Genomic DNA, 19,318 nt, shown 5'->3' with positions numbered 1-19,318 from the left:
TATACCTCAGTTTCTTTACCCACCTTGCAAAGTTACTGCAAGAATGGGGTATGCAGTGAGCACTCAATGAATGGAGCTGCTGGGAGCAGTGGCAGTATGGTAGCTATGTGCCTCTGGAATCAGCATGACCTTAGACAGGGATGGGTAACAACTTCTCTGGTCTCGCTTCTTCCACCACAAAATGAAGAAACGAAGATACCAGCACCCCTCCTAAAGTTATTGTAAAGTCTGGTTGTGGGAGAGAGAATGTACAAGTCACCTGGCCCTCTGCGTGGAGCTATATTAGTGGCAGAGGTAAGCCACCCTAACAGCAGCAAAGCAGGGGGCTGCTGCGGGCGGTGGTACCAAACCACGTGGTGGTAGTGATTGGAGAGAACTGAGGTGGGAAGTGTCCATCGGTGAGAAATTCTGAGGTGTTGCACTAATGTGGCGGCAGTGAGAAGTCAAGACACTGGGTTGCAAAGCTGTAAGGCACAAGTGTCAACAAGACTTCGTGGCTGCCAGGTGTGCCATGCAGGGCAGAGGCAAGGGGGAGGGATGCCAGCAGGCTCTCTGGCTGGGACATCCGTGGATCACAGCACCTGCCATTCACCAGGGAAGGGAAGAAGGGAAACTCATTTGCAGACCAGTCAGCCATGAGGCTCCCATAGAATATCGAAGTGCAGTTGTCCATTGCAAAACTCTCTGAATATGTCTGGTCCTCAGAAAACAGATCTGGGCTAAAAATACAGATTGAAGAGTTGTCAGCATATGGCCAGCAACCGAAGCCACGGGAATATTCGTATCACCCAGAAAGAACGTGAGAGAGCAGAGGAAAAAAAAAAAAAAAAAAAACTAAAAGGCAGAGCAAGGCCCCAGAGACAGACCCTGTGCAACATCAGGCCAAAGAGATGGGCAGAGAAAGAAAACCCAGAAGGGGGCTTGAAGAGTAGCTAGAGAAGAGTGTGAGACCCCCAGAGGCTGCCTCCGAAGCCAAAGGCTTCCACGGGGAGTGGCAAGGGGCGCCCAATGAGGCAGGAGGCCAAGGCAAATAAAGCCTCACACAAACCTCCCAGATTGAGAAACAGCAAGGTCCTCAGGGCGGCTGTGGTGGATAAACAGCATCTGTCATGGGTGGAGAAAGATCTGGAAAAAAGAGATGGAAAGAGGAGAAGGAGTAGCAACCACAGCCAAACAGGATTGAGGAAGAGGAGTGTTTCTCATGGCAGGTGATCGCCGTCGCAGTTTCTAGCAGGGGAGAAAGACTTGGGTTTGTGCACATGCTGGGGTGCCTAGGCCCGTGGGGAGCTGGGGTGCCTGGGCCCGTGGGGAGCAGGGCTGCAAAGCCACCCACAGCTGGAGGGCGATGGAGGGAAGAAGCCCCCTGATGGCTGCACCGACTGGCACAGGAGGGGGCCGGGGCCGGGGACCAGGCTGAAGGGAAGGGAAGAGCTCAGAAAAGTGGCCTGGAAAAGACAGGTGATGGTTTGAAATGGCCAAGTAGGGCACGAGAGACCAGGCAGTAAACGGCAAAATGAAATCGCGTGCACAGTGCAGGCACGCAGTACGTGGGAAGGGACGGTTCAGACTTTACTCTTCCCTCATCTAGAAAGAGAGCCTCTAAGGACAGCTATCGATTAGGCAAGGTTTGCCCCTTGCTGCAAGGTCGTTTCAGAGCTGGGGGAAAAGCAGAAGACCCCAGAAGCAAACACGAATCCGAGGTGAGAACCACAGGCAGAGGTCGTTTGCCAAGGGCCACAGCAGCCAAGGAAGAGCAGGTGGGCAAGAAATCCAAGGAACATCAGATTCTCGAAAGAGTTCTCTTGGTCTAAGCTGACAAATCAATGCACTGCAACCACGACCTGTAAATTCCTGTTTGGAGCAAATAAGTCAACAAGGGTAGGTGTTACTTTTCAACAACCCTGAAACACAACAGTAATAATGCAAGAGTAGGATATGGATTACTGTAACAAAACCATAAATCTATTTTGTTTTCCTGTGACTCTAATAAAGAAATGCCACCAACTAATTCAACGCTAAAACATCAATGACTTATAAAACGTTTTCTGATGATTGACTCGTTTTCGTTCATTCAAACAAATACTTCATAGTTGAAGAATTGTGCTCTGCCATACGAGGCCACACACAAAGAAAATTAACACCGACTGAAGTCTAATTTCTCCATATAGACATGAAAACCCAGAGGAACTTCCAGAATAAGGACGATTCCAGGAGAAAGGGGAATGATACAAGAGACTACTTGCCCACGTTCAAGTTCAAACACGTACCAGCATCGCTGACCCCAAAGTATCCACACATCCTTCTCCAAATTCTACCACCAAATAGATGGGAGTGCCTTGTTTTCTCTTCCTTCCTGTCCTCTGCCCACATCATAGAGGATAAGCAATAGCTAATGTCTGGTTATGGTTCAAGGTACGACAGCGACTATGAGCCTATCACATTCCAGCTACTGTGTTCCATGGCTTTCCCATCCAGTCCTCAGAACAACCCTACAAAGAGGACAGGGTGATCCCCTTAAACATAAGGGGCAGTGAGGCTAAGAGAGATTGAGGACCTTGCCTACTCTCTCACCACTTCTAAACGCTGGGGCCGTCATGTGACTTCAGGTTCTTCTAGCTGAGGAGCATTTACTCTCTTAACGACTGCCTCCGCCCTAAATTTTCCTAACTACTGTTCCAAAGGGAAATGTGTGAAGTACTTTTCTTCCCTTGGCAATTTAGAATTATTTTATTCGTAGTCTTCTAGTATGTTTACTTTATTCCTTAATATTTTACAGATTGAGTTTACGGAGGTTTAAAAAAAAAAAACAGTTTTTTTAAAAAAGCCTACTCACTCTCCAATACCCAAACAAATGGAGAGCCACCAGATAATCCACAAAACAAGTTCTAAGCAATAGTTTCTACCTTCTGGCTCAGGTACTAAGAAAGCAGCAAAATGGGGAATGTGACATCGTAGGGAAACTGTATACAAAACCAGGACCTGAACTTAAAACTAGAAGCCTGATCCAGGTACAAGAACAACTGCCCCGACGGTGGTGTCTCCCCTACATGCAAGATCAGTAAACTGAGAGGTTCCAACAGCCACGCCTGGGGAGTGGGGGGTTTATGGAAGTTCACAGGTGCCTGGCTCTGTCCTGCCTTGAAAAGCAGTTCAGTGCAGTGGGAAGGGTGTATCTGAATTCCTGGACATGCAGGGTGTAAACTACAAAAATGAAATCGTGCACACAGTGCACGCAATCTACATTTCGGTTGTAAGCCCTGGGGCAACTTTCTGACATCTCTGTGACTCAGTTTCTATATTCATAAAATGTGAATATCAGAAATTATTACTAGGACTACATGAATCATACCTGATGCATAGAGCACACTTAATAAACACCAGCTAATTCTATCACACATGTTTAGGCTTTTTCCTCTCTGGAGGAATATATTTTTTTAGGATTTATTTATATATTCTAGAGAGACAAAGGGAGTAGGGGCTGAGGGAGAAAGAGAGAATCTCAAGTAGACTCCCCGCTAAGCAAAGAGCCCAACTTGGGACTAGATCTCATGACCCTGAGACCATGACCTGAGCTGAAATAAAGAGTAGGACACTTAACCGACTGAGCCTCTGGAGGGGTACCTTTAAAACTGCATGCCACCGTCCAAACTTGTGTTATGAAATCTATCTACTTATTTATTTTTAGAGAGAAAGAGAGCATGAGCTGGGGGGAGGGACAGAGTGAGAGTGAGAATCTTAAGCAGGCTCCACACCCAGCACAGAGCCAGATGCAGGGCTCAATCCCACAACCCTGTGATCATGACCCGAGCCAAACTTAAGTGACTGAGCCCCTCAGGCACCCCTGAAACCAATTTAGAGGGTCACAACCAGCAATTCTGGAAAATGAAATAGAACAGAACAGAGTATTTAAGCATTAATAAAGTCATATTTTGTATTACCTTTGTAATTTTTTCTTTAGAATACATAGTAATATTAAGTGGTGCTTTGTGAATCCATGTGTCTGTGAGTCCGGCAGCAATCTAAAGGGTATTTCTTACTAGGCTCACCATCAAAAAACTTGGAAAAACATGACCTACAGAATGAGTATGACAGGAAGTCAGGGAAGATAAAAAGGTATCATACGCCAGAAACCACATTTTAAAACGCAGACAGCTGCCACAAAAGGAAAGCCCTCGTTAGGAGGACCCTCAGGATAACCCAGGAAATGCCCTCAGCACACAAGTCTATTTACGGTGAGGCTGCTACAGGCATTTTAATAATCTGAGGTTAACAACAGGCTTTTATTTCCAAAGCAAACCAAATTGCAAAACTGGAAGTACAGATGTTATCTTTGATGCTGGGCAAGATGAGAAAAAATGATATGACTTATCCAGTAAGCCATCTTGCAATACTTGTCAAAGTAGACACTATGCCAGATTCCAAATGCTCTTAAAAACTGTCTGGGTTTGGAAGAGATATGAAAATCTCTTTCTTAAAACAGAAATTCTTAAATGTGGATATAGATTCATCCTAACAGTTCCATTATAACCAAGTCCCTAGCTGAAAATTTATCTATACAAGAAGATGAAATGGAGAAGAACTATAAACATAACTAAGCATTTTAGAATTTATAAAAACATTTATCTCTATATCCAAAAGGCTACTTGATGTGGTGTTCAGCGATCCTGCCCTTAGACTGGGTAAGGAGGGCCATGGTCCTAAGCCCTAATTCTCCCACACCCATCTTCCTGCAGATGTCCTATGACCGACTGTACCCACCCAACCAAAACTACTGTTCCTCTGTCTGGTTTTAGGCTCCGCTGCAGATCCCCAAAGTTTCCTGATCCAATATGAAGCCACTTCCAGGACATGAACAGGCTCCTCCCAGATCTGTCCTCCCAAGGGGGCCTCTGCCACTGGTCTGAGGCAAAGGTATGATTGAGGGGTGACAAAGGGTATAGACAGAGACTGGGTATGGAAGTGGACAAAATGCTCTTCACCAGGTGAGACTGTACCATGGGTGGGAAGAAAAGGAAGCAGACCCTAGACCACAGGATTCTCCAGCTCTACATTCCAGCTTTGAGCTCTGGGAAGTTTGAGAATTCGTAAGTCAAACCTAGCCTTCCAGACCACTATGAGATATCATTTCAAGGCAGGTAGAGAGAATAAATTTTTTCTAATGCTTATTACATATTCATTATTTATAAATATTTAGGCATATGCTATGCGGGCCTCCATGTGTTCCCTTGCACGGACCTTGCAAACTTAAGAGGCAGGCCCGGTGGTTAGCATATGGGCTCAGAGCCACACTGCCATGGTTCATACTCCCACTCCCACACCCTGCCCTCACCAACTCTGCGAGCTTGGGAAAGCCTCTTCTTACTGTGTGTCTCAGTTTCTTGGTCTGGAAAGCAGAGACAACAGCACCCTTCACAGAGTTGCTGCAAAGACTAAATCAATTAGTCCATACTGACTGTGAGAACAGCACCTAATAATCGCTCCACAGATGCTGTCTTTATATTATTCTCCATACAAAATTGGTCACTGCAAACTTCTAGATAAGACCACAGCTAAAAACTTATTCTGTGTACTTCTTCTTTCCTACTCCTAATTTTAAATATCATGTTTTATGCCTCTCCAAAAGATCACTATTTTCCATTCTAAAAAGGACAAGTCATCCAACTGCTGACCTGCCTAATATAAGTTCTTCTGAAATTAAATATGGGTTCATCATCTCCCCCAACTTGGCAGAAAGCTCAGGCCTCTGGCCAGTTTGAAGTCTGGCAAATTTGCTTTCTGTTTCAATTGCATGCCATAAAAATTTGACATTACCAATTTTAAGTGTAAAAGGAACATTCCCTACCCTTTATACGCATGAGATTCAGAGCTATTAGCCAGGGTAGGTCCTTCTTGCTTAAGAAAGTAAAGGCTGACATGCTGGAAGCCATCAGCAAGGAAAGGCTACCAGACCAGAGAAGCTAAGCTAAAAATAGAGCCCCCCCAGTGGAGAAATAGATGGAAGAAAATAATTCTTTATATGGCTACTTACAAGTCCACACATTTTTTATCATTAAAGGAAGATGTATCATCAGCTTGGTAATTACAAACTGCCAACAACCTTCTCAATGACCAATATCCCTTCAACCTAAAATGACAAACAACTTGAAGAGAAACACTTGCCACATCGTAATGACATGCTGGCAGCACATAGCCCTCTCTCATATCTCTAGTTGTTTGCTGTACGTCAGAAGGTCTAAAATAGGAGAAGAGATGCACAAGGAAAAGATTCAAGGTCATGTTTGCCCTTTAAAATACGTACCTAACCTACATGTTCAATTTAGTGAACATCCAATCTACCATTTCCTCCCAATTATTCTGAAGAATTTTTCAAATATTTGATTTGCCAACCTGCTAAGGGGCCAGAACTCTCTGGTTTTCGCAACTACACCTAATTAGTCTCCCATAAAAGGAGCACTGCTAAAGTGCTGTTAATTTCAACAGTAGTTTTTCTATTAAATCTTCTCCAAATCCAAAATGGAGTATAAAGGTCAGTGTGAAATAAATGACAATGAACTGGACTCTACAGAGGCAAGACTGAGCACATCCATCCACCCAACAGTAATCCCATCTAAATCAAATGTGGTGTTTCTTGAAAGAGTTTCACCAACTTCCCATTAAAAAAAAAAAAAATCCCAGGAACATTTCCTATGTTGGCCAGTTTTTATCTAGGCAATTAAAATAGCTTTTTGTAAGAGCCAGGCTGGAGAAACAACATATTTTTACAAGCCCATTAGTCATATAGCCAAGCTTCATTATATCCTAATCATTCATCAGTAGTCCCTAATAAGGATGCTGTTGCCTCGTGCAATGAGAATATTAAGGAAAGGATGTGTTCACAATAGGCTATAAAATGTGTGAAAAACAGAATACCCCAAACCAGTAGAAAAGCCAATGAGTTCATCTGGCTTTCATTTTTTGCTGAACAGCTTAACAGCTGTATGGACACAAACCTGGCTTTAACTTAGAAGCTATATCCTTAATTATTAATTCCCTTCATTCTCCCACCCTTCCCAAACTCCACGCCCTTAAGAGAAGTACAATACTTCATTCAGAATCGCTGTTATTAAAGACTCTCCTGGGCAATCATTTTTGGCTTCAATCATTTTTCTAGCAGGCGTTTGTTACGGCTTATTCTAAGTGTTTCTCCTAACATCAGGCATCTACGCGTCCGTCGGACCTGAGCGCGAAGCCTACTAGCCCCTGAACCGTGGGAAGTCTCGGGGTCGGGGCGGGCGGAGGGGAAGCCGGTGGATCCCGGGCATCCAGCACACCACCCACAGAGCTACCTTCCTTTCACCCAGGCCCCCTTCCAGGTTTGCCAAAGGCTCTCACTCTGCGCCCATCAATGGGAGCAACCGAGCTCGGCCAGGAAAAAAAAATAAATAAATAAGAAAGAAAAGAAAGATGCCTCAGCAAAGCCCAACAAAGCCCGATTACCAAGCCCAGCCTGGGTAAATGCAAGGATGAATTATGGGGACGCGCGTCGGGGCTGGCTGCAAAAGGGAACGCTCTCGTCTCATGATTCTGATATGGAATTTCAGGAATCCAGGGGTCCTCTGGGATCCCCTGGGCCTCTCCTCTCCGTTAGGCAGCTTACGGGTCCCTCCCCCGTTCCCTCCCCACAAAAATCAGGATGGCCAAGACCTCGGCAGTGAGGGCTGCTCTGGGGTTAGGCGCCGCTGGGGTGAGCCCTCCCGAGCTCCGCTGCGTGTAGCTGCAGCTGGAGCCTAGAAGCGCGCCGGGCTCTGAGAAAAGCAATGCGCTTAGCGAGACCCAGTCCTCCCCGCAGCCATCCAGGGGGCACGGCTCTGCACCCAGGGGGCACACGGCATCTGCACCCAGACAGGAGCTTCCCGACGGTCGCGCCCCAGCGCCAGAGGGCACCCCGGAGAGAGGACGCCTGCGCCTCGCTCCGCGCGCTGGGTCCCCGGGCGGCAGCGGTGCGCACCCGAGAGCCGAGCCCCGGAGATCCCCGGTGCGGGCACCGCGGGGCGAGGGAGCCCCGACCCTCCCGGCCCCGCGCTCGGCTACCTCGCAGCCGTACAGCTGACCCAGCTGCTCCACGATCCACTCCTCCAGCACCAGCCGCTTCCGCAGCTCCTTGCGATCGTATTTCACTGTCACTTTTCCCTGCTGGTGGCGCCGCTGCTGCTGCTGCTGCTGCTGCTGCTGCTGCTGCTGCTGAACCTGCCCCGCAGCGGCCGCCGGGGCCACGGGCGCCGAGTCCTCCCGGGAGGAGCCTGAGCCGCTGCTGGAGCCGGGGCTGCCGCCGGCGCCGCCCCGGGGGCTCTGGAAGAAAACCCGCGCGCCGCCGCCGCCGCCGGCCCCACCGGCCGCCTCGCTGCCGCCCGTCGCCACCGACATGTCCCCGCGCGCCGGAGCCCGAGTGCGGCCCGGAGGAGCGGCGGGCAGAGCGCGCCCCGCGCCGCTAGCACCTCGGGCCGGGCAGCGGCATGCGACGGGCTCGGCCGCACCTGCTCCGCGCACGCCCGGCAGCGCGGCTCCAGGGGAGGTCGGGAGGAGCGGCCGCGCGGAGGAGGGCGGGGGAGAGGCAGGGGCGGGGACGGCGGCCTTAAAGACGCCGCGGAGGACCCTCGGCGTCCCGCGGGGGCGGGGGGGGGGTCTGGCGCCCGGCAGGCCCGCGGCCCGGGGCGTGGGAGGTGCGCGCGTGGGCGGGCGCGCGTGTGTGGACCCCGGAGAGGACCGGCTTGGCTCGGGGCCGCGCGGTGGCCCCCGCGCCGGTGGCCGCGGCCTCTCCTCGCCGAGACGCGCCCTTGCGCTCCCCGCGCGCCGCTGCCCCGGGGCGCACGACACCCGCCCCCCAGCCGCCCGGGCACAGCGCTGCGGGGCGCAGGGGCCGCGCGGAGGGGCCGAGCCGCAGGTTCCCGGGGAAGGGTTTCTGTGCCCGCGCGCCTCTTCGGATGGGGGCCGGGGGCGGGGGGGGGGGCGGGGGGAGCGTCTCTCTCCCTCCTGTCCCCACCCTCCAGCTCCAAACACATTCCCATTCATGCCACTTCCTCTCTCGGATTGTGAGAAAAATTGACTAGGCGATGTTTGTGCAATCAGACAATCAAAAAGCCTGAGAAATTCCCTGCAGACCAGTTTTTCCCTCCTCGCAAAGTGTCTGTTTATTAACGTATCTTTATGTCTAAAGGACTGAAGGCTTGATCCATCGCTCGGCTGAGAGGCTGGGGTTATTTCTCTACAGACAACAAACATTTCTCTAAAGGAGTCAGTGCTGTTTACTGGTCTTGCATTTCTAGTATTGCATCCCCTGGCTGGCCAGCTTTCCTCTCTCTCAATACCACTGCCAAGCTACCTCTTTTTACCAGGGAAAAGCAATTGCACTTAATCTACTCTAAAATCATGCAGCCAAGTAGAGTTACAAATGAATGAGCTTATTATAAGGTTAAGGGCAAAGAGGTGGGGAGGGAAACCATAAACAGAAAACAGCATGTGTATGTGTGTAACATTACAGGGAGACACTAATGTATGTCCGTTGTACGTGACATTACATTTCTGTGCAGGCAACTGAAAGAAACCACAAAGATGCTCAAATACAGTAAGTGGTCTTTAGGAACTTCTTGAAAAAGCTGGTGAGGCTTACTGGCAGCCACTCAAAAAAGTTTCTCAGAGGTAAAATAGATAAAGTTAGTTTCTTCTGAACGTTTTCTAAGGTACAGAGGATTCTGTGTGGGATTCTAGACCAACTGCCATAAAGTGAAATAAAAGACGTAACCAGCAACTTTCTCCCCAGCTTTTCTGGCTCTGAGATCAACCTAGATTTTGTGCGCAGGTCTGCTCTACGTAGATTTATTTTTTGTTTACTATTTTACTTAAATTCAATTTTTCTACATATAGTATAACATCCAGGGCTCAGCTCCTCGCTTGCCCTCCTTGATGCCCATCACTCAATCACCCCATCCCCCCACCCACTTCCCCTTCTGCAACCCTTTGTTTCCCAGAGTTAGGAGTCTCCCACAGTTTGTCTTCCTCTCTAATATTTCCCCACTCAGTTCCCCTCTTTTCTCTTATAGTCCCTTTTACTATTTCTTATATCTTACCCATATCTAAGATCAGCATTGTTCCTTCCCTTTGAGGTTTTCACCAAGAGCCTGAGGTTTTCCCAGGGAGTCCTATGCCTGAAGCTCATCATCAGGAAAGGGCAGGCCCTGAAGAGTGAAAGGAAAGGATCTAGTGGGGGACTGTGTGAAATGGGATGGCTGGTATGGGGGCCCTGGAGTCCTAGCACAATGAGAAGGGGTCAAGGCTCACACATCTCTGCCCCGTGGAAGAGGCCAACTGTCCTCAGGTAGGTTCCCCACCCAACTTTTCACAGACAACAGAGATAGAACTACCATGATTGGCCCCCCAGAGACTGATGACTATTTTTCAGGTCACCTCCACCCCCACCTGCCTGGGGCATCAGAGGTTGTTCTAAATCCAGAACACAGAGCCAAGAGGTTGAGCACCTCTGTTGGCCCGGAGGAAGAGGATAGAAGGCACTGGGGATAGGTGACAGTCTCCCCACACAGAACAAGCTTGTCTCTCTCCAGACATCTGGCACTTGTCCAAGTTAGCTCACACCAGCTTTAACCAACTGAACCAACCAGGATAATTTCAATCAAAACCGAAACAGCTAAAATTATAGTTAATGAAGGAGAAACTATTCAAAATCTCTCCCACATTCTGGCACTAGGACCTGGCTCTACCAATACTTTGAAAATGGCAGAGTAGAAAATTCCAGCTCATTCCAACTCCTTTGAGTCTTTGGACAATGAATTCAGTCATTCAAGAACAACTTCAAAGAACTTATAAAAATTCACTAAGTTTTTTCTGAGAAATTCTTGGGTCAATTTTTTTCTTCACTGTGTAGGATAGTTTTGCCTTTGTGCTTAAAACTCAGCTTTCACTTACAACCTCAAAAATGACAGGCACTAAGAGACAAATAAGGAGAAACTTGGGTTTTAGGCATCTTCACTTGTAAAAAAGACAGCCAGTGATGAATCAGTAGTCTCTTTACATACATGCATACATTGACCTTCACTTGCCCAAATGAGTCACCTTGACTTGCAATTAGGAACTGAACTAACATGAATGTCCCTCTTCCTGTAAAATCCACTTGCTCTACCCAAGACATACACTTGACGTGAACAGCCCACCACACAGACACACACACACACACACACTTTAATTTCGTGTTTCAAAATACTTGGGAATAAGGGGTTTGTTCTCAGGCAGAGACCCTTTCACAGATGACTCAGTTCAACAAAACCAGCCATATTTCTCATCTTCAAGACTATACATTTTTGTTCAGGGCAAACACTTTCATTTCTAACCCATTTAGACAAGATTTTTCACACATGCTGGTTAATAAAAAACAATGACTGACTTTTAGTGAATTGAATGGTCTGAGAACACAAGAAATGAGCTTTTACACTCACTGCTGTGAAAGCAACCTAAGGCAGATTCGTCAATATCCTTTCTTCGTAGCTTTGCATTTGCTTAAATTGCTCTCTGATTTGGAGAAAGTTTCTTTTAGGAATTGTATATAGTTCCTTCATCTCTGAAAACATGCCCAAAGTTTGTTAGATAAAGTGACTTTATAAGGGATGCCAGCTTTCTTCATTCCTCCAGGGAAACAAGGATTAAATACAAATATTTATACTCAGATGCAAATTTCCTTACTCCTTACAGACTAGATGTTGCAATAATTATGCAACACCTCGTAACCTACCTTGAGGCTGTGATAATGACAGTCCCCAAGGCCCACAACACCTAAACAGAGAACTCTTATCTTGACTAGGAAGTGTCAGTGATAGGGTACCCACACCTGAATTCTCTCAAACATGTGGTAAAACCAAAAGACAAATCAAAAATGATTTCAAGTCTAGTTTTCATCATAAAAGTAGAAGAAATTTAATCTGTCCCTTTGGATTCTATCAGTTACCCACAGCATTTTCTGTTTTCAGAATACAGTCCATTATTTCATTATTCCTTACTCAGTGATAATACTAATGTTGTTAATAGTCTATCAATGTCATTTTTCTTTTGGCTACTGTTTCATCCTTTTTTTTTCTCCTCCTAACTCTGGGATTTTGATTGTATTGTGCATTACAAATTGGAATCATAATTCCAAAATAAACTTAGCTGTTACATGAATAACCAGAGCAACAGCAGTCACTGTCACAATTCTAAAATTTTGTCTCTGCACTTACCAGAAATTCTTACCCTACTGTTCAGAGAGGATGGGGGTAGTGGGTGGGAATCCATGTCTTCACCTCATCCCTTCTAACAGAGACTAAATATCCCACACCTTCCTATAAACATAAACCTAACTTGTGACTATTTCGCCTTTCTGTAACACTAGGAGCAAATTTGTTTCTGGAGGAGCCAATTATTCCCTGGCTAGCCAACAGCTTCTTGCCCTCCCCATTTCATTGCCAAACATTTTGGAAGAGCTGCCCATCCCCATGTGTCTGTCTTCCCTCTCACCATCCAGTCCGCCACAGCCCAGCTGCCACCATTGGACTAAAGGTCCCAACCAAGGTCACCAAGGAACCCCATGTTGCTCAATTCAATGTGTGCTTTCCAGCTCTTACCTAACTTGACCTCCTGCCACATTTGACGATCTTGAACCTCTCCTTGCTTTTCAAGCTCTCTCCTCTCTTGGTTCCCATGCCAACACCCTGGTTTTCCTCCCACCTCTTTGACCGGGTCTTGTGAGCTCCTTTTCCAACATTCCTGTCTTAAAGGTAAATGGTTCCCCAGATTCTACTCTCTTCTCTTTGCTCATTCACATCCTCTCTCCAGGTTATTTTGTCTCCTGATAAAGCTTCCACTTTGACAACCTACCATCTACCTGCCACCAACTCCCTAAATCATGAGCTAGCTCAGGTTTCTGGTCCAACCTTCAGATCGGCAGGTATACCATATTTAGTGCCAATGCACATGCAAATATGTTTGTAGTTGAAGTACACAAACGTACACTTTTATCAGTTAATTAGAGAAGAAAATACAATAGCACCCCCCTTATCCACAGGGGTATGTTCTCAGACCCCCAATGGGTACCTGAAACCACAGATAACACCAAATACCAAACCCTATATACACTGTGTTTTTTTTCTATGCACACATACTTATCATAAAGTTTAATTTATAAAGGAGGCATGGTAAGAGATTAGAAGCAATAACTAATAATGAAATAAAACGATTACAAACACATGCCATAATAAAAGTATGTTAATGTGGTGTCTCTGTCTCAAAATATCTTATTTATCCTGCACTCAGGCTTCTTGTGATGATGTGAGATGATAAAATGCCTGTGTGATGAGATGACATGTAGGGATTGACATAGGCACTATGACATAGCATTAGGCTGCTACTGACCTTCTGACAATGACATCACCTACTTCTGGACTGCAGTTGACCATGGGTAACTGAAACCACAGATAAGAAAGGACTACAGTACTATGGTGAGTATGTTTTTGGCCAGGGACTGCACCGTAAAGGGTGCTCTAGCTCAGGATTTTCCAAACATTCAAAAGAAGTACACTTATGTCATGATCCAAATATATATCTACACACATAACTTACACATGTTACATGTAATACACCCGCTACACATCTTTTTCTATTCTGTTCTCTTTCATTATTTGGAAGGAATGCTGGTTACAACCTACCAAGTTGACTTCCCAACCCACTGAAGGGTTGCAGCCCAGAGTTTGGAAAGCGCTGCTGTCAGCCAGAGCTGCACCTATGAGAACAAATCCTGGCTCTCCTTAGTCCCCATGGCACACTCTGGGCGGGTTATTTATTTCCCTGGAGCTCTCTTTCTGTCATTATTAGGTTATCAAGTGTTCGGGTAAACAACTTTGACCCAAAATGGCTGACACAGGGCATGTGTGTGATCCTCCTCCTGAAAATGCCACCAAAAAAAAAAAAAAAAAACCTAAAGAGGAAAAATATTCTAGATATAAAGATATACCCTTTGCTGGCCCTCCTCCCTGGACATGGTAAAAGGCCTGGACGGTAAAGATAAGGAGGACAGTAGGGGTCCATAAAACCTCCAGTTTGAGGACAAGTATGTTGTGGTGGTTACCAGCATAAGCCGTGTGTCCCAACTTCCTGGATTGAATCTGCCCTCTGCCACTTAGGCAGCTTGTGACCTTGGCAAGTCACTTAACCTCTCTGTGCCTTCACTTCTCCATCTTGAAGATGATTGGTAGTGCTTGCCTAACAGGTTGTTCTGGGGGAAAATGAATCACTGCAAATAAAGCACCTAAAACAGTGCCTGTTGTTATGTGTGAACACAAAATGCCATAAACATAGCAGAGAGGACTGATTCACTATGCTTCCAACAATGTCCTAAAGAAATTATCGCCACAGGCACATCTTGACTTTGAGGATGTGACGCAAGCAGTGGGAAATCATCTCCATAGACATCCTGCTGCAACTCACTGTATAGAATGATTCAGTAATTGTCATCATTGGTGAATCCCAATACAGGAAGGTAAACATGTATCTCCAACTGTTTACTCAGTTGGAACCTCCACTTGGATGTCTTGCAGCCACGCCAAGTTAACAAATTCAAACCAAAACGCCATCTTCCCAAGCTGAACCTGCTTGGCTTCCAGTTTTCCTTTTGTCGGGATGGTTTAACAGCATTCACTTCTTATTACACCTAGAAATCCTTTATCTTACCCACTGTGTCCAATCAATGAATGAGCAAACCCCAATGATCACATGCTTTTCTGTGCCTGATCTGCCCCTTCCTCTGTCCACACCCTCCTGCCTGGGTTTCTCCTGTGGCCTCCTCACTTGTCTACACACCCTGCCTTCCATGCATTCTTTCTATTGCTCCAACAAAGAGCTTTATGTTGCTGTTGTTTTTTTAAGATTTTTTATTTGTTCATGAGAGACACAGAGAAAGGGGCAGAGACATCGGCAGAGGGAGAAGCAGACTCCCTGCTGGGAGCCTGATGCTGGACTCAATCCCAGGACCCCGGGATCACCAACCCAGTGAAGGCAAAGCCTCAACCACTGAGCCACTCACATACCCCCATAGAGAGCTTTCTAAACACAAATGCCGGGACACCTGGTGGCTCAATGACTTGAGCATCTGCCTTTGGCTGGGGTCATCATCCTGGGTCCTTGGGAGCGAGTCCCGCATCCGGCTCCACAAAGGGAGCCTGCTTCTCCCTCTGCTCGTCTCCGCCCTCTGTGTCTCATGAATAAATAAAATCTTTTCTAAAAAGTCATTTAATAAATAAATAAAGCAAATGCGGTTATATCATATGCTTAAAACTCCCTCCATATTCCCTGTTCCCCTCAGGCTACAGTTCAAACAACTTCGCATTGCATGTAAGGCTTTTCTTGCTTTCTTTTCCAGCGTCTGTTCAAATACTCCCCACCACACCCCTAGACACATACACCTCATTCTGCTCAATACCTTACACAGCCTGGGGTTCCCAAATATGGAACGCTCCCTGTCTACTTTTGTCTGTGCCTACAACCTCATGTCCCAGTTCCATATGGCACCTAGCCTAACCCCTGGGGTTTGTCATTTCCCTGACTAAGCTCTTCTTGGTTTCCTAACAATGTGTCACTCTCATATTTGCCCCTTGGCCACCACCTCTCTATCACACCTTCCATCAAGCCCTTTTGTGATCAAGTCTCTGCTCAGCTCAAATGCCACCTCCTCAGACAGCCTTCTCTCTGCAGCTCTGTCCCCTCTCTTTATTTCTCTTCCTTACTCTTAGGACCACTTGAAAATTACATATATGATTATATCAGATATTATATTTTACATATTACATCTGTATTACATAATAGCATATATTATCTGATGACAGAAGTGTCTATTGGGTCATCTGTCCCTCCCACTAGATTATAAACCTCTAAAGACAAGTATGTAACCAAGTAGAGTCTGTATTCTTGGGACCAAGAACAGTGCTTACAATATGGTGGGCACCCCAAAACAGTATATGAGAGAAACTTTCTCTACATTCTGCCTCTACACATTTTTTTCTTGATTCTCCAATATAAATATACAAAAATGCAGATCTCATCACTCCTCAGTCCAGGCCCAGTCTGGTGTTGGCTGTTCTTGTAAGTCATAGGAAGTCACACTTCTCCCCTCTACAGAGACACTCCCAGGGATCTTACTAGGTTTCCATAGTAAGCAAAGGCAACAGTTGCCACCCAGACCTCCCAAGATCTTGAGCTGGATCTCTAGTCACCTCTTGCTTTAGCAGTTAGTCTCAGCTTTTGAGCACCTTGTCGGTTTGAGGCTGTTATGAGACATGACTGAAGCATCAGGTGTAAGCTCAAATTGTCATTCCAACTCTGCTCTTATCAGGTTCTGCCATCAGCTGGACATAATCTCCCCCAGTTGTTTTCAAAAGTGGGACTGAGCCTTGAGGCCACCAGCTTAGGCCACCTGCGAGGAAGCACCAATTTTGTTTTTCCCCAGGACCTCGTAGACAGAGGTGTAGTCCTGCAGCACACAACTGAGCTGCAGCTGGAGCCGCCTTCAACACAGCGAGCGAGTCTGAGAACCCACGGACTGGTCCAAGGCCTGCCCTCTGACACCAGGCCATACCATGGTCCTATGGCAGTGTCAAATGCCCCAGAAATTTTCTAAACACCAATTCTTGAGCTCTATACTTACCTCGGCATGGACCAGAAACAAATAGTTCACCAGCTGGCACCAGTTGAGGAACCATGCCCTGAAAAGCCTGTGCCATTTTGTAATTATGGACAGTGTATAAACTTTAATAGCTATAATAATAGCAATAATAATTGGGCATTGTCCTTTAGCCAGAGAAAATGAGACACTGTTTTTTTTTTCCTCCTCTGGAAATCTTTGATAAAAATTGAGCTGAGTCTAAAGTGATTAAAGTGATTTAAGTGATTAAAACAGTATGATATTGACATAAAAACAGACACATAGATCCATGGAACAGAATAGAGAGCCCAGAAATAAACCCACATATATGTGGCCAATTAATTTATGACAAAAGAACCAAGAATACACAATAAGGAAAGTACACTCTCTTCATAAACGGCATTGGGAAAACTGGGCAGCCACATGCAAAAGAATGAAACAAGATCAGTGTCTTATACACACAAAAATTAACTCCAAATGGATTAAAGACTTGAATGTAAGACCTGACACTAAAAAACTCTTAGAAGAGGGATCCCTGGGTGGCGCAGCGGTTTAGCGCCTGCCTTTGGCCCAGGGCGCGATCCTGGAGACCCAGGATCGAATCCCACGTCGGGGTCCCGGTGCATGGACCCTGCTTCTCCATCTGCCTGTGTCTCTGCCTCTCTCTCTCTCTCTCTCTCTCTCTGTCTCTCTGTGACTATCGTAAATAGATAAAAAAATTAAAAAAAAAAAACTCTTAGAAGAAAACATAGGCAGTAAATTGCTTGATATTGGTCTTGGTGATATGTGTGTGTGTGTTTTTTTAATCTGACAGCAAAAGCAAAACCTAATAAGTAGGACCATATCAAAATAAAGCACCTCTTCATACCAAAGGAAATCATCAACAAAATGAAAAAGCAACATGCTGAATGGAAGAAAATATTTGCAAACATATAACTGATAAGGGGCTAATATCTAAATTATAAAAAGAGCTCATACAACTCAAGAACAAAAAAAAAATCTGATTTAAAAAATGGGCAGAGGGGTAGCCTGGGTGGCTCAGCGGTTTATCGCCACCTTCAGCCCAGGGTGTAATCCTGGAGATCCCAGGGACCAGGCCCCTGTATGGAGCCTGTATGGAGCCTGCTTCTCCCTCTGCCTGTGTCTCTGCCTCTCTCTCTCTCTCTCTCTCTCTCTCTGTCTCTCATGAATAAATAAATAAAATCTTTAAACAAAATAAAAAGAAAAAATGGGCAAAGGATCTGAACATTTTTCCAAAGTAGACATAAAGGCAGCCAACGGGCACATGAAAAGACGCTCAACATCAGTAATCCAGAGAAATCCAAATCAAAACCATAAGATATCATCTCCCACCTGTTAAAATGAGAATTTCAGAAAGACAAGAAATAGTGAGTGTTGATGAGGATGTGGAGAAATAGGAACCCTCATGAGCTGTTGGTGGGAATTAACTGGTGCAGCCACTGGGGAGAACAGTCCAGAGGTTCCTCAAAAAATTAAAAATAAAACTACTATATGATCCACAATTCCACTTCTGGGTATTTATCCACAGAAAACAAAAACACTAGCTAAAAATACCCGCACATTCATGTTTATTGCAGCATTATTTACAATAACTAAGATATGAAAACAAGCTAAGTGGCCACTGATGAATAAAGAAAATATGAGAAAGATCTATTTGCACACCATTGCTGTAGAGGACGGTGCGAGAGCCCTTGTGTTAGAAATCAACATCCCTGTTCCCATATGTGTCTCTCATGACTGTGGAGATCATCATGTTGTGTTGATTGTGTTGTATTGTCTGCTGCGTTGTGTTACAATGAGCTCCATCCCAGTGGACAGGAGGCAGGTTATTCATGAAAGGCTTGACATTCCCAGTGTCAATTGTCTCAAGACCCAGAAGGCCCTTCTGGAAACTGAACTCTTTAGATGCTGCAGAGGGAGATGGGGAAAAAGATCTTTCCCTGGCCTTGTAATTACACTGGAGAAGATGTCTCCACCTAGTTCTGCTCTGCTTACAGGTGTCCTCCATGGGGAATTGGACCCACAACAAGGTCACTAGTCTTATCTGGAGCAGATGACCCAGGGTGATAATATTTTGAGTCTAACAATACCAAAAGCTATCCATCACTGACATCTACTAGGTGTCGGGCATTTTATAATAAATGCTCTCTCATTAAACTTCTCACAATCCCACGTGATAATCTACCTGCAATGTTGATGACTATGTTCATTTGAAAGATTAAAAAAAAAACAAAAACAAGCTACAAGAAGCTAAGTAACCCCTACTCCAATCTAAAGTTTTATAATGGAGCTCAGACCTTATTTTGTATCTTCCGGCCTCGTTGATAGTAAAATCTGACTTGAATGTCTCCAGGCTGCCCTCTGTTCGATGAAGGGGTGTTAGGGCAGAGCTGTGTTTAGGACAAGGCCACAAGGTGATGGGCACAAAGGATCCCCTTTCCTTCCATTCTGGCTTGGCTTGGAGTCATCATGAGGGACCCTCAGGGGACAGGCAGCCTTAGAGGAGCATGACCCCACCCCTCCTAAGATTGCGAGTCTACTTCCAAATCTAGAGGAGCCGAGTTTTGTTTTTTTATTGATGAGGGCACT

General features: G+C 45.9%; 1 protein-coding gene and 1 pseudogene across 1 annotated transcript in view; one reads left to right on the top strand and one right to left on the bottom strand.

The window, feature by feature from the left end:
- The window catches only part of PPP1R14C (protein phosphatase 1 regulatory inhibitor subunit 14C), an 86,675-nt gene extending 78,123 nt beyond the window's left edge, over window positions 1-8,552 (bottom strand). The window contains exon 1 of the mRNA XM_055310938.1: window positions 8,071-8,552. Coding sequence (XP_055166913.1) covers window positions 8,071-8,403 — 333 coding nt within the window. The 5' untranslated portion in view covers window positions 8,404-8,552. The remainder of the gene's footprint in view (window positions 1-8,070) is intronic.
- The window catches only part of LOC129499782 (zinc-regulated GTPase metalloprotein activator 1A-like), a 57,382-nt pseudogene continuing 46,465 nt past the window's right edge, over window positions 8,402-19,318 (top strand).

Source organism: Nyctereutes procyonoides, unplaced genomic scaffold, assembly GCF_905146905.1.
Source record: "Nyctereutes procyonoides isolate TBG_1078 unplaced genomic scaffold, NYPRO_anot_genome, whole genome shotgun sequence".
Taxonomy (NCBI): domain Eukaryota; kingdom Metazoa; phylum Chordata; class Mammalia; order Carnivora; family Canidae; genus Nyctereutes; species Nyctereutes procyonoides.
The sequence above is the reverse complement of the archived record's forward strand: the minus strand, read 5'-3'. Positions and strand labels throughout refer to the sequence as shown.